This window comes from Tupaia chinensis, unplaced genomic scaffold (genome assembly GCF_000334495.1).
Source record: "Tupaia chinensis unplaced genomic scaffold, TupChi_1.0 Scaffold140218_1, whole genome shotgun sequence".
Taxonomy (NCBI): domain Eukaryota; kingdom Metazoa; phylum Chordata; class Mammalia; order Scandentia; family Tupaiidae; genus Tupaia; species Tupaia belangeri.
The window spans coordinates 338888-364520 of record NW_006200097.1 but is presented as its reverse complement, the minus strand read 5'-3'; the positions used below and the strand labels follow the sequence as shown (position 1 = coordinate 364520).

Genomic DNA, 25633 nt, shown 5'->3' with positions numbered 1-25633 from the left:
AAACACAAATTTATTTTTAAAATTTAAAGTGAAGCCTAGAAAAGGAGTACTCAGAACACATTCATAAAAGCTTATTTTTAGATAACCTCAATGCAACAAAATTACTTTTTTTTTTTTTTTTTTTTTTTTTCTTTCAGGTTCAACAGATGCTTTTAAATGAACTCCTACCAGATTACTTCTAAGGTCCAAAAAAATAGAGATCCTCTCAGTGACCAAAACTTCTTAAACAGAGTCTGAGACAGAGTCTCAGTCTCCTAAGTAGCTGGGACTAAAGGTGCATGCCACTGAACCTGGCTTTTAGAGAGTCAGAACCCAGGCCTCTCATGTGGTTTCAGCCTACCAAGTAGCAGTTGTCTATCAGTGTGTGCTACCATGGCCGAATGGCCAAAATTTTCACAAATTTCTTTCTACCAGCTCTAAAGTCTTGAGGTAAATTAAGACTAACAGGCCAAATATGATCATTGTTTTACTATAAGCTTTGCTGGTTTCACTTAGTTTACTTCTGGATAATGGTTATGATAAAAGGAAAAAATAAAAAGCAAAAAAAAAAAGCTCAACTATATTCAATGATACCATGGGCCAGGCATTATACTTTATGTGTACTATCTCATTTAATCTCTAATATCACCATTTTATGGATGATGAAAAAGTAATGTGCCCATTTCCCATAGCCAGAAAATTGTCAAACTACAACTTGAATCCAGGTCTGTCTGAACTCTTCAGCTAGTCTACTTGTTCCAGATCCTCTCTCACTAAATGACCTCAATACTTCCTGTGGTGTAACGGGTGCAGCAGGCCATACAAGTATAAAGCTCAAACAATCATTACTTAAAACTAGAAAGGATGAAAAGTGAAAAGTTAAAAATAAATTTACATAAAAGCATTTGTTTAAAATAATTTTACCTTGTGAGCCTTTTTCTTCAGGTTTCAAATCTGTTTCATTTATGTCTATGACTGGCTGAAAGTGTGTGGGCCCAGATATAAATTCTTCCACTGCAGGCAACAGGGATTTAGAAATGTCTAAAAAATTCTGCTGTTGATAAATAACTTGTGTTGAAAGAAATACAGAGCTTGAAATATTTGTTTCTTCTTCTTTACCTGTAGTAGATTCTTCTTCCCTAGGATCCAGATGCTCTGAAAATGACTCTGAAAATAATTTAATGAAAATATTTACCTGACATTGACACTATATTCTTTTAATGGCTGGGTACTTCTCTAGAGACATACTTTGGTAGAGAGGCATGGTGCAGCCAAGAACATTTGCTCAGATTTCCACTAAACAGAAAAATGTCACATTAATGACTACTTTTCAAAATACTGTCAGGGATCCACAGAAATTGCTGTGGCTTGTAGTCATGTTTAGAATACCACACTGAGATTCTATGGGGCATTAACAATTTGCTTTTGAGATTTAAATAAATAGTACACACCCAGTGTACTATGAAAAAGCAATGCTTCCACCTACCACTCTATCTTACAACCCAACTGGTGTGGGTCTTTCCACTTAATTACAAATATTTTATCATTATTACCTGGATCTGTAAGGCTTAAATCTGTGTTTTCATAACTTAAGCTTCCAGTAGAAACAGTTAATGAAGATAATGGCTCATGAGAAATCTCTTGTGTTTCAGCCTAGAAATTAAAGAGAGTATTAGACTACAGGATAGTAATAGATAGGAAAAAACTCAAATGACCAGTGTCAGCAGTTGTCATTTCTGAGCTCAGATCAAGTGTAAAAACCTTCAGAGTTACAGAGGTCAGTAGGAAAACCTTATCATCATCGCTCAGAAATGATTTGCCTTTAAAGACAGACAGACAGACACACACAGACACAGACACACACACACACACACACACACACACACACAATATCCCATTCACCATTCAGCAATCCTCAGTTATCCACTGTCACCTTCATATACACACACATGCACACCCAGAGCTATAATAATAAGTCCTTTCTGTTTTACACTATAAGTTTTGCTTCTCAGAACTAGAGAGATCATGCATCAGGTAGCCTGGAAGGTCTTCTGATGCTCAGATTTGGCTAGTTTCATCATTGATCTACTTCGGTAAGAGCAGATCTCAGAGAACTTTAATATTTCACAACTTCTATAAATTAAACAAAAAGAACCTGAGGCCAAGTAATCAAAATTATGACATACACCAACACATTCCTAACCTTATTATCAGGCAGTATAGCTGGACCCAGATGTGTATGCTCTTCTTCTACAGCATGACTTAATACTGCATGGTTTTCAACAGCAGACTCCTTGACCTTAACTAAAAAATAAATTTTTGAGTTCAAAATGGAAAAAAAAAGTATATTAGATACTTGTTAGCTTCACAGGGCATCATTCCCTGTTTTCCTACAATTTGCCTTTTTTTTTTTTTCTTTTTTAAGTTTTTGCTGTAGAACACGTGCACTTGCCAGATAAGAAAAAGTAAGAAAGGGAAAGTAACAGACCGCCACCGCCCCAGGGGGGCAGGAGGCTGGCTATGCCATAACCCTTTCTTCTCCACCCTCCTCTCAGGATTTTGGTTATACGTGCACATATGCCTGGTGTAATTTTCAAATCGCCACATCCAGGACTCAAACTGAAAAGCTGACCATGTGGGATCCAGCACCTTAACCTGTACACCACCTGCGGGCCACAATTTACTTTTATATTTTGCTTTTTAGAGTTAGTTTATCCAGACCCAAAGAAAGATTCATTTCATTATTTGTTAAAAAACATTCGCTAGTCAGCATAATAAATTTTTTATTTGGGAAATTATAGATGTCATTCTTATTTTATAAATACAATGTTTTGGGGAAAATATTTTATTAGGTTTTAAAGTTAGAAAAGAGCCAATGTGATGGGAAATGCTTTTGTCATTATTTTAAGTGGAAACAAGAATATTCAATCATAATTTATGATCTTATATCCATTCTCTCCTTGGGATTTTGGGTGCACACACACAAGCTTAGGTCTGGGTCTCAAACTGCAAAGTTAGCCACGTGGGATCCAGCCACCTTAACCACTATGCCACAGGCTGGCCTCCAAGTATTTACAGATAAGCATAAAGCACCTCATTTAGAATGCCACTGACAGAATTTTTTAGTTTTAGCAATGGGGCACAAGTGCTCCCAGAGAGGACAGAGGGGGTGAAAATGAGAAACCAGTCCCTGGGGGGATGGCCACACTGTAATCCTTCTCTTCTGTTCTCCTCTCAGCACAAATGCATATGCACCTGGCATGATTTCCAAGCTGCTGAGTCTAGAACACGAATCGGGCAGTCAGCCATCTGGGACCCAGTGCCTTAACCTCCATGCCACCTGCTGACCCACTTAAAGAACTTTTTCAAAATAATAATTTTTTTTTGAGGGGTATTTACTATAGGGCGCATGCACTTGCCAGAAAGACAGAGAAAGACAGAAAACAAGAAATCACCCTCCAGAGGAGATGGCCACACCACAACCCCTTCGCCTCCATTCTCCTCTTGAGATCTTGGACACGCACGCACACGCATCCGGCATGAGTTTAAGCCACTGGGTCCGGGACTCGAACCCTGGCTGACTACATGGGAGTTCAGCCACACAACCATTATGCTAACTGTTGGTCCTGCAAAATAATATTTAAAATTCAATAGCATTTAATTAAAAATGTAGACTGTTACAAAACTTACAGTGGCTGCCAACTGTAAAAAGCTCATACCCTCATGGGACCAGCAGATGGCATAAGGGTTATTTCACTGGATTCCCATGTACCCGACCACGGTTGAGTCCCAGTCACTGGAAACTCACACTGGGTACATGTATGTGTGTGCCCAGAGTCCTGAGAGGAGAATGGAGGAGAAAGGACTGCAGTTCGGCCACTACCCCTGAGGGGTGATTTCTGGTTTTCAGTCTCTCTCTGGCAAGTGCATGCCCCCATGGCAAAAATCTCTCCAAAATAAACTCATATCTTTGTATATTTCCTACTAGTATTTATTTAAACAATTTAAAAGCGAAATTACTGGGACCAGCTGGTAGCATGGTGGTTAAGGGGTTGGACCTACATGGTCCACTGCAGAGTGAGTCCGGACTTGGTGGCTTGAAAATCACACTGAATGCATATGAACGCATGCCTAAAATCCCAAGAGAAGAATGGACAAGGGTGTGGCAAAAAATATCATCCCCTCTGGGAGGGTGGGGGTGACTTTTCACTTTCCGTTTCCCTGTGTCTAACTCTGGTGAGTGCAGGTGTCCTATGGCAAAAACCTAAAAGTAAAATTATTTTCTAAATAAACTTCGCTTTCTTCATTCAACTTTATCTGAACAGAAATAATATGTGCCTCTTATAAAAACAAAACAAAAACCCTACAATATATGAGTGTATGACATAGAGATGCTGAAATCCAGTCTCTAACAAAGATAACCTGTACCAACACTTTGGTGATCATCACTCCAGACAACTGTGCATGAACAGATTGCTCCACCTCACTTCCTGCAACAGTGACAGAGAACACCACAGTGCAGCTGTATGTTAATGACTTGATCATCCAGTCATGGAGGTTATTTACCACTTTACACTATTACAAATAATTCTACAATAGCTTCTGTCTACCTATACCCGTGCACAATTCTACTCTCAATTAGTTTCTCTCTCACCTGCCTCGTCACCATAGTCATCACCACGGATGTTCTCGGCAAGTGATTGAAGACATCCTGATGGCTCACAGGTCAGTGGACTCCCAGGGAAACTGTGTTCTCGGCTTACTGAGACCCTCATAGGGTCTCTGTCTTGGTAAAAATCTGGTTTACCTGGGAAGCAAAAAGAAAACAGACTCATTAGATTTCCACTGAACCTTTACAGCTAGTCAACACTAAAACGGCTACTTATATTATGGGTAAAAATCTAAACACCTGATATAGGTAGCAAGAAAATAGTAATGAATTATTTTTCTTTCATAATTTGCTATAAGGTGTGTGCGCTCACTGAAGAGATAGAGAAAGCAACTTGGGGGAATTACCAGACCACAATCCTTCCCCTTCCATTCTCTTCTTGGGATTTTGGGCATGCATGCACATGTGCTTGTTGTATTTTTCAAGCCAACAGATCTGGGACTTGAACTGCACAGCTGGCCATGTGGGATCTAGCTGTCTTGACCACCATGCCACCGGCTGGGTCAGTTACTGCTTATTTTCACAGCCAGGCCTTGCCTTTACTTCAATTTTACTAAGTCTGTAGTGATATTCCTACTTCCCTCTGGGGAGAATGTTGATGGACAGAGGAATCTGGACTATTTACTAAAGATCACAGGGAAGAATTTTTCCAGATAATTGGATGTAGAAAGAAGTACAGGAAAGAGATACATCTGTTTTACGAGCAGTCCTTGAAGCCTGATTTTACACATAATTGCCTATAAACAGGAATAGAGCAATGAAAGCACTAAAATAGAAAAGTGGCAAAAAAAAAAAAAAACAACTTGAATTACATATTAAAGAAACAGATTTGGAAGGCAGACATGAAAGGAAGCAGAGGGATCAAGTGTCAAAATTTATTTACTTATTTATTTGCCATAGGGTGCATGCACTTACTTGCCAGATAGAGAGAGGGAAAGTGAGAAATGACCCTCCAGGGGGGATGGCCATGCCATAATCTCTTCTCCTACATTCTCTTATCAAGATTTTGGGCATGCACACTCATGCACCTAGCATGATTTTCAGGTTGCCAGGTATAGGTCTTGAACCACGCAGTAAGCCATGTGGAATCTTGCACCTTAACCTCCATGCTGCCTGCTGGCCCACGAATTTTAAATACTACATACATAAGCTAGTTTTTATTCCTTTCACAAGTATTCACAGCTTACATTTCATTAAGAAAATAAAACAAAACAAAAATATTAACATCCTGAAAAAAAAGCTAGGAAACTAGAAGACTATTTAAAAAATCTTATTTTATAAGGTCAACTCTATGGCCTGGCTATTAAGGCATACAGTTCTCATGTGGTCAACTATGCAGTTCAAGTTGTGAACCTAGTGTCCTGATAAATATTCTGGGTGTCTGTGCATGAGTGCTCAAAAGCTCAAAAAGAGAGAGAGAGATTGGGGACCAGCAGCGGCACAGTGTTTAAGGCACTGGACTACCATATGAGAGATCTTGGTTTGAATCCCAGACCTGGCAGCTTGAAAATCACACCAGGTACATGTACATGCATGCCCAAAATCCCAGGAAGAGAGTGTAGGACGAGGGATGCGGCATAGCCATCCTGCTTAGGGGGTGATTTCTCACTGTCTGTCTGTCTGTCTGTCTCTCTGGCAAGTGCATGTGCCCTATGGCAAAAACCTTGAAAAAAAAAAAAAGAAAAAGAAAAAAGAGAGTGTGAAATATGGAGGAGAAAGAATTGTGGTGTGGTCATTCTCCATGTGGGATACTCTCTTTGATGAATACACGCCCTTTAGCCAAAAAAAAAAATAAATAAAAGAACCTTATTTTATCAGGACATCTGTTTACCTAGTACAGAAGTTCTGCCACTTGCTGGTGATTCTACTTCCTGTATAGCACTAAGTTCATGTTGGTTTAGGTCCATTACACCTTTAACTTTTGCTACAGGTGGCTTTGAGGATCGTCTGCCCAGTTCTTTTTCCAGGTGTTCACCTACCAGGTCAATGACGAAGTTAGACACAATAAAAATCTACTCACATGCTACAAACTTTTCCCCAGCCATCAAGATGCAGGGGATGAGAATAGAGAGTAGCCATAGAATAACACAATAAGATGCAATTATCTTACCGCTTTGCTTGGTACTTGTATCTTCCCAAAGCAGCTGATTACCACCAGAGTTGCTCCTGCCTGCATGACTGCTTTCCTGATTGTCTCTTGCCAAGTCTCGGATATGAGGAAGCCACTCTCTGAGCTGCTGGGGCTGCCGCTGTTGAGCTTTTAAATCATTTTCAACTGTGAGCTTACTTGTCTGAACAAGTGGACAGGATAGAAATGACTCAAGTTGAAAAATCTTGTGAAGAATTCTTCATTCAATTTATATCTCCCTTCTTAAATTAGAACTCTAACCGAATAAATCGTTTCGTCAATCACAATTTACAATTTCACACACAGATTAAAGAATGAGATACATTTTCAATACTGAAGGGTAATATTCCCATTGAAAAGTATGACCATGCATAGCCTGAACCTAAAACTGAGCCTCCATTTGCCTTTCAGAGATTGCACTTAAGTGTCCCCTCTGTTTTTCCTTTTTGGCTACTTTTCCTTCAAATGACCGCTAAGTCCCTAGAACGCAACCTCTCCTGAACTCACCTGTAGCTTATTCTGAAAATCAACAGATTTGTAGAATTCTGGCTAGGCTAAATAGTAAGTTCAGAAAGTGACCCTCTAAAATAAAATAGATACATAATATTTAGGATACACACTCGCATCTCCTCTTCAGAGATACTGAGTGTTGGAGCGACTGTGCCTGAGTCTGCACCACAGGTCAGACCCGGCTGCAAGCTGAGCTCTCCCTCAGCCTACAATAGGTTGGTGGTTACCACAGGTAATAACAAAGCCACTTAAGGTAAAAGATGGTGCTAATTTTGATTTACATACGAATGTCAACAACGTTTATACATAAAGAATATAAGTCTGTTACTGTATGAAAATTTTTGCTAACCACTTAATTTTACAATTTTAATCTTATGGTAAGCTTAAATTAAATTAAATTAAATTAAGATTAAAGTGCTAGATCTCACATGAGAGATTACACTGTTCAAGTCCTGAACTAGGTAGCTTGAAAAGTACACCCACTGCAAGTGTGTACGTGCCCAAAATCCTGAGAGGAGAATGGAGGAAAAGGGATGGCAGTGTAGCCATTGCTCCTAGGGGCACGGGTGAATTCTCACTTTCCCCTTCTCTTTCTCCAGCGAGTAAAAATGTCCTATAGCAAAAACAACAACAACAAAAAAAACCCTCATCTTAACAACACTCTAAGTAAGAATCCACATTCTTTTCTAGCGTTTGCATTTTAAATTAGCTGGGTTTCAAATTAATATCAACCTATTAAACATCATGGTAGGTAGAAACTTTTGTTTTAATTTCAACTTTGTTTAGGATAGAAAATAAATACACAGTTAAGGTAAATTCACTTACACACAATAACTAAAAAGCTATAGACCTAGGATTAAAATTGTATTTTTTTTATAAAGTAAGATGTTTGCTATAGGGCATGTATGCTCGCTAGAGACAGAAAGTGAGAAATCACTACCCTACGACCCTTCCCAGAGGATGACCACACTGCAGTCCCTTCTCCGTTCTCCTCTTGGGATTTTGGACACACATGCACACACACACAGCGTGAGTTTTAAGTCACCAGGTCTGGGACTTGAACCACAGTTGACTACAGTGAATAACCATTACACCATCTGCTGGCCCCCAAACTGCATTAGGTTTAAACCTATAATTTTTAATTCTTACATTGTCAAATTCAAAACATACCTGACTGTCTTTAAAGAAATCCTTCAGCGTGTCCTGATGTCTCTGTACCTGCTGATGCAATGCTATCTGTCTCTGTGCACGCAGTTCTTCTTGGGCTTTCTGACTGTGATACAGAACCTCTCTCTGTAGATCCAACTGCTTCTGAAGTCCCAAGTTACCTTGCTGAGCTAAGACAGGCTGTGAAAAACTCAAAAGTCTATCTTGAAATCTTGGGATCAAAGAACCACTCGAGAGAGCTACATGTTCACTTTCAGATGAATGAAATCCATGAACATTTTTAGACTGAGCTTTAGCAAAAGGCAGTGGAATAAATGAATGCTCTGCTTCTTTGGGAAGAAATGAAGTGGGGACAGCATGCTCAGTGGATTCACTTTTGTTCATCTTACTCTGCCTGCTGAGCAGCAGTTCTTCCTGGGATTTCTCATTAGAATACATCACTTCCTGTTCTAAGTCCAACTGTGCTGTCGAATTATCTCGCTGAGGCACAGCAGGCTGGGATAAACTCAAAAGCCTATCTTGTGATCTGGAGGCCTCAAGATGACTTGAGGGAACAGTGTCGTTACTTTGGGTTGGGATGGACTGTTGGCTCCTTTCAGAGTCAGCAACAGGCAGGCCTACCTGGAATAAGCCTGAAAAGGGGCCCATCTGCTCAGAGGACACCCTTTTCTCCAACTGACTTAATCTTTGCAAAAGCAGCTCTTCTTGGACCTCCTGTTTAGATCGAATGGCTTTCCTCTGTATATCTAACTGCTGCTGAAGTGCCTTCAAATCACCATGGTGAGGCTGAATAAAATGCTTGGAAGGTATCTTTTCATCAGATTTACATGTTATGGGCATGACCAATTCTTTCTGGGTTTTCTCAGTGAAAGGAAGGGAATCTGACTGTGCATTCAAGTGTTCTTGGAATGCAATAAAATTATCCTGTTGCGGTAGAAGAGAATATGATAAACCCAACAGCCTATCAGGCAAACTTGGTATCTCGGAAGGACTTGAGGAGACTGTATCATCACTGTTAGTTGGACAAGGGTCTTGGCTTCTTTCCGATTCTGTGAAAGGGAACGAAGCAAATGAATGCTGTGCTACCACGGCTAAGGGAGGGGTACCCAGATGCTCAGGAGAAATTCTTCCCTTCCACTCACTCTGTTCATGTAAAAGCAATTCTCCCTGGGTTTCTGGTCTGGACTGAATGATGGCTCTCCTCTCTGTAGCTAACTGTTCCTGAAGTGCCTTCAAATTAACTTGTCGAGGCTGGATAAGTTGCGATATCTTCAAAAGCCTATCCTGCAATTCCGGGATCTGTAAATGGCTTGAAGGAACTTGACTATCACTCTCTGTTAAATGAGGTTCCGGGGTTGTACCAGAGTCAACAGAAGGTAGTAAGGTAAATGAATGCTGTCCTAACTGAGGAATAAATGAAGACAAGGTAGTTTGTTCAGAGGATGCATCTTCTTGGGATTTCTCTTTGAATGGCCATTCTTGGTATTTCTCCAAATTACTTTGCAGTGGTAGCATATGCTGCGAAAATCTCAAAAGTCTTTCTCGAAATCTTGGAATCTTAGAATGGCTTAAATGAGTTGTACTGTCACTTTTGGTTGACATAAATTCCTGGAATCTTTCAGATTCAGCTTCTTCTGACAGGGATGAAGAGATGCCAGTCTGTTCGGAAGAAACACCCTTTTCCAAGTCACTTTGTTTGAGTACAAGTTCCTGAGCTGCTTGTTTAGCAGCAAGCATTGACCTCTGCATGTGGCACTGTTCTTGCAGTGCCATCAAATTTTGCTGAGTGGGGATTATCAAATGACCAGAGGGAATTAGACTTTCCTTCTCAGAGAAATAAAATTTTTGAACCTCCCTAGGTTCAGCTTTAGCAGAAGCTTGTGAAGCAACTGAATGCTGAACACGCACTGGTAAGAATGAAGAACCTGTGTGCTCAGACTTAATGTCCCTCAAATCCCTTTGTCTATATAAAAGTGATGCCACCTGAGCTTCATGCCTGGCCTGAAGAGTATCTCTCTGTGCAATCAGCTGTTCTTGGAGAAGCTTCGGACTATCACGTAGAGGTAGGAACTGCTCCAGAAAACTCAGAGATCCATCTTGAGATTCTGGGATTTCAGACTGGCTTGAGAGAAGCCCTTCCTCACTCTTTGACAAATACTGCTTCTGGGTTTCTCTGGATCTTGGATCAGCAGAAGGTAGTGAAGTCAAAGTATGCTGAGCTACCTGAAATGGGAGAGAAGAGGGCTCAGCCTGTTCAGAATAAGCTCTTCCATCCAATTCACCCTGTGCATCTACACACAATACCGCCTGGGCTTCTCGCCTTGCCTGAAGACTATCTCTCTGAATATTCAACTGTTCTTGGAGAACTTCAAAGCTATTTTGCTGCAATAAGATAGGTTGAGAAAAACTTAGAAGCCTATCCTGAAGCCGTGAGACCACAGGTTGGCCTGAGGAAACTGTAGTGACATTCTTGGTGGGAGAAGACTCCCGGATTCTCCCTAAGTCAGTTTTGGCAGAAGGCAGGGTAGCAAATGAACCTGTGGCTACTGATGGAAGGGGTACAGAGAGGTCAGTTTGCTCTTCCAATTCCTTTTGTTTGTACAAAAGCAATCGTTCCTGAGCTTCCTGTTTTGCCTGAAGAACTTCCTTCTGTAGGTCTAACTGTTCTTGGAGAGCCTTCAAATGACCTTGCTGGGCTGTGACATTCCTTGAGGATGGCAAAGGCCTATCAGACATTTGGCTAATTACTGAATGGCTTGCAAAAATAGTACTTTTGCTTGCAGATGAAAAAGGTTCCTGGATTTTTCCAGATTCAACCTTAATAGGCAAAGAACTAAAGGAATGCTCAGGTACCAGAGGTAAGAATGAAGAAGGTTCGGTTAGGTTTGAAGATATATTTTCACTGCTCTCTGAGAATATTTGCTTGGAGTCGAAGGTTTGAAAAGATGCTGCCTGAAATGTTTCAGGTATTTTTTCAGCATCCTGTAATCTTGGTAGCATATCATGTGACAAAGTCTTAAGAGACTCTTTAGGGATTAATTTATAGTCTCTCTGTTGTGTTTCAGTCTGTGAAAATTGTCTTAGATGTTCTTCCAATTCCAAAGACGGTCTGGCAAACACATCCGAAGTACTCAATGTTTCTGTCATTTCTACCTGTCTTTGTGGAAAGTGACTTTGTCCTGGTAGCTGAAAATGATCTTGTTCTACTTTGGAGATCTCTAGGGATAGATATTTGTTAGGACTCAACTTGGCTCTCTTATCTTGATCCCAATGCTCTGACACAGAAGTAGGTCTTTCAGATTTATGTGGTTGTACTGATGTCACAGAATCAGGTATCAGTGATGCAGCTGATGTGGATGGATACCTTCCTTTTAACATAGTTTGATATTCAAGTAATCGTTTCCTGGCTGTTTCAACAGACTGCCTGTGTAACCTACCAAAAAGAAACACATACACATAAAAAAAAAACAAAAACAAAAAACAGTGAACAGACACATATACATTTTCAAAATTACTCTTTTTTTTTGAGAGCGATATTTTGATCTTAGGGCATGTGTACTCGCCAGAGAAAGAGAGAGAGACACAAAGAATAAGAGATAAAGTGAGAAACCACTCCCCCAGAGGGGATGGCTAGGCCACTGTCCCTTCTCCTCCATTCTCCTCTTGGGATCTTAGGCATGCATGCACATATGCGTGGCATGATTTTGAAGCCACTGGGTTCAGGACTCAAACCATGGTCAGCCATGGCAACATAACTACTATGCCATCTGCTAGCCCCTAAAACAATAAAAAGAAAAATGTCCTACATTTTCAAGTGTCCATATATTAAATCTAACATCTAAGACTGGCCACAATTATGTGGAAGAGGAAAAACACTTACACTGTCCTTGGGGAAATTTATACGCCACAGTTCTAAGAGAATCCCAATTAAGTCCTCATACAAATGAAACAACAAATTCTGAAGATGTAACTACACACTATCGCAGATAAACTACGCCCTAGCTAATACCTGTTTTGTTGTAAAAGCTGATGCTGATAGTTACGAATCATCTGTCGATGACTGTCTTCATCAGAAACCAGAGTGCGTGATGTTGGAGCAGTGCCAACCTAATCAACAACAAAGCTATGAATTAAAAGGAAACTCAGAAACAAGAACTGAAGTATTTAATGGAAACAAGTTCTATGATTGCAAACTCCCATATAGCTGTATATATTTTATAAAAAGGTAGTCACTTCTATTAGTAAGAAATGAGTAAACAACCATTCTCCTTTGGAGCCAAGTCCAAAAGCTCAATTTGTGCATTATACACAAATCGTGGTCAAACTGCATCCTGCAGAAGCAGGGAGTTGAAAGCCACACAGCTAGCGGAAAGTTCAGATGTGTGCAGGAGCGAGTTTCCGTACCCTACCTCAGTCTGCTGTTGAGTGGTTTTTCTTTTTTCTTCCAGCTGAGCCCTGAAGCAGTGGGTTTCTAATCTTAACTTCTGTTGTTCAATTTGTTCAAGTAATTCCAACTGCTTTTGCTTCTGCTCTTCTATTTCCATTATCTAAGAAACAAAAATACTATTGATCTATTAATGACAAGCTCATATAAAATAAAGGTTACATGCATTACATTACAAAGATACCAAGAGTACCAATTAGCCCAGAAGTAAGTGGTGATGATTTTAGCTACTTTTGCCACTGCTAGAGGGAGGGTGGGAGTGAGAGATGGAAAAAGAGAAGTAAAAAGAGACAGAAGGGAAGGGAAAGAAAGCATAAACCTATTAACTATTCCTTTTTTTTTTTTTTTTTTTTTTTTCAGTCCAGAGAAATCCTGATCACCACTGAAGAACCACCTCCAGAAAAACAGCAAATGATATGTGGCCAATTTTTTTTAAAAAAAATTATTATATTGAATTTTATTTATTTATTATTAATTTAAACTCTTTTTTACAAAAATATTGAATTTTATTTATTTATTATTAATTTATCCTCTTTTTTACAGAGTACACACACTCATTAGAGAGAGAGGGAGGGAAAGTGAGAAAGTAAGCTGCCAGGTCTGGGATTCAAACCACAGATGGCCATGTGGGAATCCAGCACCTTAACCACCATACCACCTGCAGACGCTGCCAAATTTTATGTTCACATATTTAATTTTACACTGTTTTTAGAATAAATAATGACTAAAGAAATGAAATATTAGGGCCTCCCAATACATTTGATTTCTTAGGCATAACCACTAAGACACGTAGTTATCAGAAGACAAGTGATAGTATAATAAAAACATCTGTGCCTTTTCTATCAGACATAAAACAGAAGGGAAGAAAACAGCAGAGGATGACATGAAAACCCGAATATTATACAAATGCACATACACTCCAAGTAATCCAAACATACACCTGAGTTACTCTACTGAGGACAAAGACTAGTCTGTCCGCCTGCTAAATCCAGTACCTACTACATAGGTCAAACACTGGTTAAGCAGAAAAGGGCGGGCATGTGAAGTTTCATAAAAAAGAACACTTTTACTAGAGAAAATGAAGAAAGATCTCATTTCCCAAATAAAAATTACTAAAGGAAAATATAAATATCTATTACTGGACCAGCCCCATAGCCTAGTGGTTTAATGAGCTGGATCCCATGTGGCTGACCATGGTTAGAATCCCTGATCTGGCAGCTTGAAAAACACACTGGGTATATGTGCGTGTGCCCACAATCCCAACAGGATGAAGAAATGGAGAAGGGATTGCAGCATGACCCTCTGTTTCTTACTGGTGAGTGCACATGCCCTCTGACCATTAAAATAGAGGATAAGTCAATAAATAATGTAAAAATTGTCTTGATTCCTAATGAGACAACAGTGGCTACAGCTGAGTTCTGTCTTCATCTTCCTTAATTTTCCTGTCATAGAAACCACCGAGTTGAAGAGTTTCATAGCACCTCTACAAGTGTACTATCAATATATTAGTCATTAGGTACATATGACTATTTAAACTAATTCTAATTAAATAAAAAATTTTAAGTGAGATTTTTTTGGCTATAGGGTACGTGCACTCACCAGAGAGATAGAAAGCGGAAATTTTAAGCCACCGGCTCTGGCTCTGGGACTCGAACTGCAGTTGACTATGTGGGAGTCCAGCAATGTATCCATTACATCATTTGCTGGTCCCCAAATTAAATAAAATTTACAGTTCACTCCCTCAGTCACACTAGCCACATTTACAGTAATCAACAGTCCATGTGGCTAATGCCTGCCATAATGGGCATAAATGTGAAGCATGTCCATCATCATAGAAAATCCTCCTGGAAAATACTGTCCGAAAATACCAATTGGGAAACATTTATTTGACAAGAAATACTCTTTTCTTGTAAAGAGTAAAGAGCAAATGCTCTTTTCCCAACTGAATTTCTAAAAAACACAACGAATAGGACCTGACCAGCTTCATAGTCTTACCCCCTCTTTAAGGTAATTTGTGTCATAAAAATCTTTTATTAGGAGTAGATAAGACCAAAGTTATAGTTTAAAAAGTTGAATTTATTGTTTCTCCTGAAATACTATTTTCTGAAAAACTTTCGGGAGTGCAAAGCCCACCTCAGTGTCTAATTATCAAGCTTTTGTAAGTTTCGACAAATATTTCTTGAGGACTTAAATATACAAAGCATTATATCAGGATAAATTAAGTTTTTTAGAGAAGACAGTCTTTGCCTTTAAAAATACCTACAAATTTTGGGACCAGCAGGTGGTATGGTGGTTAGGGCATTAGACACTCTCCACATGGCTGACCATGGTTCAAGTCCTAGAACTGGTGGCTTGCTTTCTCACTTTCTGTGTGTGTGTGTATGTGGGTCTTTCTGGTCAAATTAAAAAATATATGAGTAAATAAATAAAGTTAAAAAAATACTTAAAAAAATACCCACAAGTTTCATAGGGAAGATAAAATATACACAAAAGTATAAAACATAAAGTAGATACAGTAAGGGTCAAATGAGCAGTATAAGCAAAGACAAAATGGTTTCCAGCAGTTGAATGTTTCTGTAAGACGAGGCAGAAGACTAACTTTAAAGGTCGAAGAAAATTATGGTACCTAGAGAAAGGAACCCTTAAAAATAAAAGTTTAAATTACCTGTTTCTGCCTTGCTGACATTCTAATTCTGGCTGCTTCTTCTTGAGGATGAAGTAGAACTGAACTCTGAGCTACAGCTGTGACAGGGAGAGGCTCATTTATTTCTATGAGAATCCCCAAAACAAAAATTAGTTTTAGTAATTTAGAATTTCTTTTTTGGAGATTTTTTTTCTTTTTTGCTATAGGGTGCGTGTGCTCACTAGATAGAGACAGAGAGACAGAAAGCGAGAAATCACCCCCCAGGGGGGATGGCCACACTGCAATCCCTTCTCCTCTGTTCTCCTCTTGGGATCTTGGGCACGCACGCACGCACACGTGCCTGGTGTGAGTTTTAAGCCACCGGGTCCAGGACACGGACTGCAGTCGACTATGTGCGAGTCCAGCGACATAGCCATTACACTAACTGCTGGTCCCAGTAATTTAGAACTTTGACACCACTGTAATGCCCTTTAATTCATTTATTACATGTAATTTTATTAGCAAAATTATGTTAAGAATCAAACAAGATTAATTTGAAGTTGTGATAAAAAGAACTACCTTGTTCCTTTCCAGAGTCAACAGCACATGAAAGTGGTTTATCTTCACTGGTAAGTGTTCCAGACTCAATTGTTAGTGTATCACTTTCAATAACTGAAATAGAGGATATCATTATTATGAATACATCATCACCATCAAGCTTAAATATGAGCAAAATAACGAAAATAGGTATTCAGGGAACAATTCAATTTCAGTCTCCCCGAATGTCTTTCAGTCACTTATCTTCCTGATGATCGGCTATGTTAGCCATTAAACACACAGGTCTAATACATAAGATGAAAGACCAAAAAGAAGCTGAAGAAGTGTCCATAGAGTGTGGTGGTTAAGACACTGGATTCCTACACTGCCAACAATGGTTCAAGTCCAGAAAAGAATCCAAAAGATAAAATCCAAGAGAAAAAAAACAAACAGTAGGCTTCATGAATCTCATTTGTTTATAAAATTCGAGGATGTACTGTTGCTATGAGCTTTTAAACTTTTTTTAAAAGAATTATTTATTTACTTAATCCCATTTGTTGTCATTATTTTTTAAATTTGACCAGAGAGAGAGAGAAAGGGAAAGTAAGAAAGCAAGCCACCAGGTCTGGGACTCAAACTGTGGTTGGCCATGTGGGAATCTAGTGACCTTAACCATCACGACTCCTGTAGGCCCTGGTCTTTGTAAGTTCTGAAAAAAACATTCCTTTTTTTTTTTTTTTTGAGAGGCTTTTGCTATAGGGCGCGTGCACTTGCCAGAAAGAGAGAGACAGAGAAAGAAACACAAAGCGAGAAATCGCCCCCTGGGGGATGGCCATACTGCAATCCCTTCTCCATTCTCCCCTCAGGATCTTGGGTACACATGCCCGGCATGAGTTTAAGCCACCAGGTCCAGGACTCGAACTACAGTCTACTACATGGGAGTCCAGCAACATAGCCATTACACCAACTGCTAGTCCCTGAAAATACATTTAAGAGGTTGTTTTTTGTTTTTTACATTTTTACCACAGGGTGCATGTACCTGCCACAGAGAGCCAGACAGAGAAGGGAAGTGAGAGGTCATCCCCAGCGGGAATGGCCACATCACAATCCCTTCTCCCCTGTTCTACCCTCAGGATTTTGAGCATGCACGTACACACACCCAGAGTGTTTTTCAAGCCACTGGGTCTGGGCCTCGAACAGCAGATTTGGCCATATAGATACAGAGCCTAACTATCATACCACCAACTGGCTCATACTTAGCAAGTATTACTGTACTTAATGATCAAAAAATAAAAGTCACAAATAAATCAAATATTTGATGAGAAGGCAAAAGAAACACTAATACAATAAACTGTTTCCCCTTAACATTTTTTTTTTGAGAAGTTTTTGCTATAGGGCGCGTGCACTCACCAGAAAGTCAGAGAGAGACCGAAAGACAGAAAGTGAAAAATCACCACCACCACCACCCCCGGGGGATGGCCACGCTGCAATGCCTTCTCCTTTTAGGCACACATGTACACGCGCCCAGCATGAGTTTAAGCCACCGATTCTGGGACTCAAACCATGGTTAGCTATATGGGAGTCCAACAACATAGCCATTATACCAACTGTTGGCCCCAACCCTTAACATTTCTATATCTTTTGATTCAGGGATTTTATCAACATTTTTTCCTAAGGAAATAGTTAAAGCTGTTGGCAAAGATGTCACTAACAGGATTCCCACTTCAGTCCAAGAAATTAAAAAATCTAGAAATAGTCTAATTTTTCAATAGAGAACTGGTTCATTTTGACTTATTAATTACACGGGAAATAATATAAATAATTGGGCTGTCAGAAAAGTAATGACATATTTTTCTATGTAAAAATGCATCATTACTTTTCCAGTGACCCAATATATATATAAGCCATAATATTATACTGAATGCAGTCTAGGAGATTGCTCAAGTTTTTAACATTTGTTGCCTCTTAGACTTTTTTCAAGTATGAATACATTTTAAAATAACATAAAAAGTAATTATGTGCCATAAAATGATATACTACTGGAAAACTACCATGTTCCTGCCCAGATGATAATGTTCTGTCTTCGCTGGCAATGGTCCCTGATTCAATTGTTGGTGCTTTACTCTCAATTTCATTAATAGTCGTAGTCACTTCACTTTCATCCTCAGACATGGATTTAATTGTCCAGAGAGATTTTTGGCTTCGGATCTTATTTAATAATTTTTTAAAAAGAATTTTTGAAGGGACCTGTTGTGTCTTCATTACCACAGGAACTAAAAGGAAAAAAAAAACCCAACAACTTGAATAGTACCCATTATATACCAAGCAAATATGTAGTTACCGCGGTCACCACTTGTTAAAACAAAAGCACAACTTATTTTCCTCAGCATTTATGATTTAACAATACCATTTGACTGCAACGATAACTTTTTAACCAGGAATAACTATTTCTTTTTTGCTTAAGGTCTTTGTCATAGGGCACATGTACTTGCTGGAAAGAGACTAAAAGAGACAGTGAGAGGAAAAATGAGAAATCACCCCCAAGGGGGAGTGACCACACTGCAATTCCTTCTTTTCTATTCTTCTCTTGGGATTTTGGGCACACACGCACATAGACCCAGCATGACTTTTTTCTGGAGGGGAGAGGTTTTTGCTATAGGGCATGTGGGCTGGCTGTAAAGACAGAGAGACAGAAAGTGAGAAATCACCCCCTAGTGGGGATGGCCACGCCACAATCCCTTCTCTTCCATTCTCTTCTCGGGATTTTAGCCACACATGCACATGTGCCTGGCCTGAGTTTAAGTCACAGGGTCTGGGATTTGAACCACAGTCAACTACATGGGAGTCTAGCAACGTAACCATTATGCCATCTGCTGGTTCCATATCAGCATGATTTTCAAGCCGCAGGCCCAGAACTCTAACTGCACTAAGCCATTGGGAGCCCAGTGCCTTAACCACTAAGCCACCTGCTGGCCCTGAGGATTAACTATTTCAATCCAAATTTAAACAATAAATGTGGGGCTGGCTGGCTCCATGATCTAGTGATGAAGGCTGCTGGATTCCACATGGCCATCCATGTAGTTCACGTCATGGCTGGCTGGCTCCATGATCTAGTGACGAAGGCTGCTGGATTCCACATGGCCATCCATGTAGTTCACATCATGGCCCTGGAGGGTTGAAAAACACACTGGTTGGGGTCAACAGGTGCCATGGTGATCAGGATGCCAGACCCCCACACAGCCTACTGCAGTTCAAATCCAGGACCAGACAGCTTGCTTTCTTACTATCCTATCCCTCTTGCTCTTCCTGGTCAAATTAAAAATAATAAATACATAAATAAGTAGATAAATAAGGTAATCTGGCTAGTTAACAAGCTAAATGACTAGGTAAATGACTATTTGACTACTTAACAGCCCAGCTGCTTATTCACTAAATGACAGGTTAATTTGTTAGAGAAATAGTTAACTGGTTAGAAGATTAATCTTCAGGCTAGTTAACTAGTTAGAGGAATCCTTTGGCTACTAGTTACCTATTTGGCAGACCATTCAGGTGGCTATTTATCTCGTTAGAAGACTAGTTAGCTAGTTGCTCCTTCCACTAGTTACCTTGTCAAACTACTAGGCAAAAGACTAGTTAGCAACCAACTAGTTGACAAACTAGGTGACCAAGTAGATAACAACATTGCCAGCTAAAAAACTAGGTAACTAATCTACTACCTAATTAACTATGTTGCCACCTAGCCAGATAAATAGTTAGATAAATAACCAGTTTGCTAAGCTAACCAGCGAACAGTCTGTTAGTTTGATATCTAGTTAGCTAATGACCTAACTAGCTAGCTAATCAGCTATCAAAACTAGCTACCTGGCAACTAGTTAGCCAACTAGTTTGTTATTAATACTTGGTTGAATAAACTGTTGGGTGACTAAACTATTAATTTGACTAGATTGTGAGTTAAGCTTCATATATAGTCAACTAGTTATTTCACAAATTAGCTTGTTAACTAGTTAGCTACATTGCCAATCAGAACCAGTTAGGCATATTTGAATACTAAACATTGAGTAGGTTTTTAGTTTGTTAATTATGTAGGAAATTAATTAGTTAGCTAGACTTTTATCTAGTTAGGTAACTAGTTATAAAGCTAATTAGGCAGCTAACTAGTGGCTCAACTAGTGGTCTAATTAGGTAAAGAACCATCTAACCAACTAACTTGATACCCAACCAGTTGACTAATCTAATAATTACCAAAGTGAAAAATCACCTAGCAAGTTACAAAACCACCTAGCTAGTTGCTTGATGTCATCTAACTGGCTAACAAGTTTAACCATTTAGTTAACTAGCCAGTTGCCTAGCTTATCAACTAGTTGCACAATTTGTTAACTAGTTGCCAAATTAGACACTTTGACCAGCAGTTTCAACAAATGTATGACAAGTTAACTAGCAAGAGGAGCAGTTAACTAGTCTTCTAACAACTTTCACTAGTAATATGATACCTTAATTAGTAGCCTAAAGAGTTAGTTAGTAGAGTGAGCAGCTAACTAGTCATCTAAACATCCTAACTATGCATTTTACTAATAGTCTAGTAGGTTAACTAGTAGCCTAAAGAATTAAGTAGTAGTATGAGTTAACTAGTCACCTAATCTGCCTAACTACTTGTCTAACTAGATATCAAGACTCTAATAAGTTCAACTAGTCATGTAACCAGCTAACTAGCATTCTAACCAGTTCAACAAGTTGCTGATACAGTTAACTAGTCAACCAGTTAATCACTGCCTGAAGTAGTCCTGTATCCAGCTAATTAGTTCTCTAACTACCTAACCAGTGATTTGATTAGCAATATAACTTCTCAACTAGTACTGCTAGCAGTTAACTACTTGTCCAACCAGCTTACCTAGCTCTCTAAACAGTTAGTCATCTGATATCCAGTCACTTAAACCACCAACTAGTCCTTTGACTACTAGTCTGAACAAATGTCTAACAGTGTGAACATTTAACTAGTCCTCTAATCAGCTAAGTAGTTGAAAAACTGGTTAAGTGGCTAACTATTGGCCCACATAACTTTCCAGCAAGTTATCTAGCCATATAACCAGTAGTCCAATGAGATAAGTAGCCTTCTACTACCTTTTATTAGTAGTCTTATAGGTTAACTAGTAGAATGAGCAGCTAACTAGTCATGAAACCTGCCTAACTAGTTGTCTAACCAGATAACTTTCCCAAGCAGCTTAACTAGCCAAGTAACCTGCTAGATTCTACAAGCCAACCATTGACTGAATCCAGGCTGGTTGCTTGAAAAACAAGCCAGGTGTGTATGCCTGTGTGCCCAAAATTCTGATGGGATGGAAAAATGGAGCAAAGGGAGCTACAGTGGGATGTGTTCCATGCGGAGTGCTTCCTCTCTCTCTCTCTTTCTGGCAAGCACATGCCTTCTAGCAATTAAAGAAATACTTAGATCAAGTTTTTCTAACTATTGGCTAATAATTAGCACCTTTTTTTCTGTGAAATATTGTTAATACTCAGCTCAGAAGGGGTTTTTACCGTCTTTTTCACCAGGACAGATCAATTCAGCTTCCATCACTTGAAGGTTTTCAGTTTCACCCAAGTTTTCTTGTTCCATTGAAAGGTCCAGTTCATCATCTTGGATTTGATCCATTACAGTGGGCAAAGGCTCAGGTTCAAGGTGTAAAATTAGGTTTCCTTTTACCTCTTTAGAAAGAAATATAAAGACATTGTTCCATTCTGAAATTACTAAAAAGAAGTGGATCATAAAATTTTAAAGGCCAGCACAATTTCTAATATCTAAAATAAGAGCCTCTTCAAACTGACAACTCACTTCAAAATAAAAACAGCTTTATCACTACAAACAAAACATGTAAATGCACTGTTGAAAGTCTACAGAAAATATCTTACTCCTGTCTGCATTGTACATGTCTTCAAAGGCAAACTCCAGCTCTCTCTGCCAGTCTTCTTTCATTTCACTGCGTCTGTACGGAAGTTCAACAAGTTGTGGTGGCATCTGTGCTACGGTCTGTCTCCTACGTGCCAGGTCCTCTTGTTGGAGCTGTTCCAGTTCTTTCATTAGTTTCTCTTGATTCTTCAAGTAAAAAAAAAAAGAATTCATCACACCTGAGTCACGAGCTTAGGCTAGTAACACAAGCAGTGAAGGAGAAGGGGAAGTCATGAACAGTCTAAACTTCTCTTCCCTTCTCTGCCATTTATCCTGCCACAAATGACATTAGTTAATCTATCCATTCAACAAATACCTGCCAACTGCCAGACCATATATTAAGTGCCAGAGACACAATCTCCACCCTAGTGTAGTAATGAAACCAATAAACAAGTAGCAAGCACAATGAGAGGGTAGTAATGGTTAGGTTGTCAAGTTTCATAAGGGTATGCCAGTTACAATTCTCTTTTCTGAGAAGAATCACAAACTTACTTCCTCTATAAGCTGCCATGGCTCCTAAAATGTATTTGGTTCCAGTGCTCACATAGGCACCAAGACCCAGACTATGCTTAACGGATACCGTTACTTCCTACTGTATGAATGCCCTTGATTAAAGGAGACCTGCAGGTATGTTTTTAAGCTTAAGAAGTGTGTCTAATAAATTTAAGTGTAGCAGTTTAGTGAGGTTTCCTAACAGAAGTTTGGTGGGAAAGGATAAGGAGGGAAGATAAGGAAAGAATGCTCACTCCTTGGGATGAGCATTTACCCAGATAAATGTGAGCAAAGGAGATTGAGCACAAGTAAAACAATAACAACTGCAGCACAAAATGTGGAGGTGAAGGCGAGGCATATTCAGAGAATAGTACACTTCATTATAGCGAAGGCACGCAGGGGCAAGGGTGGTTAAGTAGAAAAGATAAAGTTGGAGATCTAGATAGAGGTGAAACACTTCTGAGCTGCTGGGAAAATCATGACGCCATTTCCATAGAAACATACATCATGACTTTTCCAACGATCTAGTGGTTAAGAACAGACATGGCAGGAAATAAAGTCTCAGTCACAATAAGGTCTGTAACAAAAAGTTTCAGACAGAGAAAAGGAAATCGTTCATTAGGAGTGAGATCATGTGATTTTGAATCACTATTTAAATAAAAGACACTAAGCCTAGAAGATGAAGAGTCATATATGTGTTTGATAACATAAACACATTACTTATTCTTTTGCAAAGTTAAAACATTTTTTGAAATACCCTAAAAAAAGAACCAAATTATGAATGGATTCATTTAATCTATATTCAAATCATCTCATTAACTTCAAAGTTGCTGGAAAAAGTTTACTATTCTGGCTCACTGAAAGCTTGGCATGTTATACTGCTTGAATTATTTACAATGACCACTGCCACTAAAATATACTGTGAGCTTATGAAATTCTATGCACATTTTGTAAGTTTTATTAAACTCATTTAATTCTCATAAAATGGATGATGAAACAGAACTCAGAGAGGTTAAGTAGCTTGCCTGAGATCAAACAGCAAAGCAGCAACGAATGGAAGTAAATACAAGCAAACAAACTGTGGAACTCAAATCCTTAACCACTAACCATTATTGCTTTTTTTTTCTATAGTTTTATGACTTAGATGAGAATTACTCATCTAATCTGAATGCTAGAACATCAATACACCATAAGAATAGCTCAACCCAACCTGAACTTGAAACAAGAAGGCAAAGGAAACAGGGCAACTTGAAATCACATGGTTGAGAGACCATGTTTGACAGCTTTCTCTCCTCAGTTTGAGCCCTTCGTTAAGCAGTTCTACAGCTCATGGGTAAGTCTATCAGTAGTGGTCACAATCAGAATTCACGATCTTACTTGAGCCAAATGGATCTTTTTCATTGCTTGGAAACCTCGTGCATGTGCCTTTTCAAACTGTTCCATTCTCTCTTGTGCTGCCTGTTTTTGTAGTTCTTCCAATCTTTTAGCTTCTTCTTCAGCAGCTAAATGAGCATCTGGCTAGCAGTCAATCAATAGTATTTTAGACAATGTTTTTAAAAGCATGGAACAAAGAAAAATGACTTTAAAATCATGTTTTCCACCTATATAAAATTAAACAGTACCAAGAGCTGTACTTTGAAATGCTCATAATTATCAATAGCACACATCTATAAAAAGGGTCAAATACTCAGTATAAAGTTTCACAAGTTACTTATTTCAAACCATATTAGGCTATACTCATTCCTCCAGTGTTTTTCAGGTAAACAAATTCCATTAAAGTGACTGTTGAAAAATGAACACTCACAAGGGTGGTAGTTAAGAAATCACAAACAGTTAAGGTCATGTAAGTTAAATAACTTAAGAGAAACAGAGTTTTGTCTATTTTTTAGCCAACCTCTGATTCTTGGCTTTAACTTCAGGGAGGCCAAAACACCTACTTTGATGTAACTTTTGGTTTCCTAGATCTTGTGCATAACCAACAATTATATCATAGTATAGTCAGCCATCATACTTTACTAACATAACAATATTAATACAAAAAAAGGGTGGAGTCTATAACCTGGATTTATACTTACTATCTAAATGTTCACTTACAAATAGAAGTAAACACTATAAATGTAATTAGGTGTGAAAAAATTTTTATGTACTTTGTATGCTGAAATTCTGTCACTGAGCTGAAATAACCAATGACAAGTATGCAAGCTATTAACTTTTATCTGTAAAACTATTAAAAATCCTTTGATAGTAAGAAAAACTGGTATAGAGACTGATGGTAATATATTAAGTGTGCACTGGCAAAACAAGTTTACTAAAAAGACATATCCCCTTTGAGTCAATAAATATTTACGGAAATCCAAGTAACATTAGGCATAACAAAAGATCAGATTAAATCGAAATGAGAATCTCTGTAAAATTTTGTAACATAATAACATACATGACATTAAACAAAATAACCTTTAAGAACATTTCATTCCATTTAGAAAATGAGGTTTTCAAGAATAAAGTATGTAAAATTTGTGAGGAAAATAAAGAAAGAAAATTAGGGATTCAAAGCAAATTTTATTGTAACTGACCAAACTTCAAAACAAGGTTTTACAAAAATGGTTTAGGAAGACAATCCCTATAGATTTTTGTCAATGTAATTTATAATTGTTAATTTTTTAGTAGTCAAAAGATGAAAAATATGTGAAATTTGCTTTAAAAAACATGCTTGTGAAATTTTTCTTCATGAGTTATAATTTGAAATGAGCAAAATGAGAAACCATGATATTAAATATACTTCTGCATCTTCTACATCATATTTGGACAAAAGCTTTCTTTCTTTCTTTTTTCTTTTCTTTTTTTTTTTAAGTTTTGCCAGAGGGCATATGCTTGGGGAGAGACAGAAAGGAAAGGAAAGAAGAAAATCCCTGCCCCAGGGGATGGCCTTGCTATAATCCCTTCTCCTCTCATTCTTATCCTTGGGCATGCACGTGGGACTTTGGGCATGCACACACACATGCCTGGCGTATACTCTGAGCCACCAGGTCTGGGAATTAAACTATAGAGTCAATCATGTGGGATCCAGCCATTTCAACCACCACACAACCAGCTGACCCCAGAGATTATTTAATCTTTTTTTTTTTTTTTATTTGTAAGTGGTG

At 38.7% G+C, this 25633-nt stretch overlaps 1 protein-coding gene and 2 non-coding genes across 8 annotated transcripts in view; all 3 read right to left on the bottom strand.

Moving 5' to 3' along the window:
• Positions 1-25633, bottom strand: part of CEP295 (centrosomal protein 295) — a 48937-nt gene that overhangs the window by 6790 nt on the left and 16514 nt on the right. For 3 of the 6 annotated variants that reach the window (XM_006162556.3, XM_014593302.2, XM_006162557.3), the window contains exons 7-21: positions 23868-24008; positions 21962-22145; positions 21590-21757; positions 18109-18330; positions 16100-16192; positions 15563-15666; positions 12863-13000; positions 12463-12560; positions 8457-11886; positions 6759-6939; positions 6480-6623; positions 4634-4786; positions 2183-2283; positions 1533-1632; positions 904-1146 (exon numbers count right to left, since the gene is read on the bottom strand). In XM_006162556.3, coding sequence (XP_006162618.1) covers positions 904-1146; positions 1533-1632; positions 2183-2283; positions 4634-4786; positions 6480-6623; positions 6759-6939; positions 8457-11886; positions 12463-12560; positions 12863-13000; positions 15563-15666; positions 16100-16192; positions 18109-18330; positions 21590-21757; positions 21962-22145; positions 23868-24008 — 5500 coding nt within the window. Of the gene's footprint in view, positions 1-903; positions 1147-1532; positions 1633-2182; positions 2284-4633; positions 4787-6479; positions 6624-6758; positions 6940-8456; positions 11887-12462; positions 12561-12862; positions 13017-15562; positions 15667-16099; positions 16193-18108; positions 18331-21589; positions 21758-21961; positions 22146-23867; positions 24009-25633 lie in introns of those variants that run through there. The other 3 variants (XM_006162559.3, XM_027765997.1, XM_006162560.3) reach the window with 2 other exon arrangements.
• Positions 1717-1786, bottom strand: LOC114004785 (small nucleolar RNA U2-30). Its single transcript, XR_003546857.1, has one exon. It is a non-coding gene; the product is annotated as a small nucleolar RNA U2-30 (small nucleolar RNA).
• Positions 1986-2065, bottom strand: LOC114004786 (small nucleolar RNA U2-19). Its single transcript, XR_003546859.1, has one exon. It is a non-coding gene; the product is annotated as a small nucleolar RNA U2-19 (small nucleolar RNA).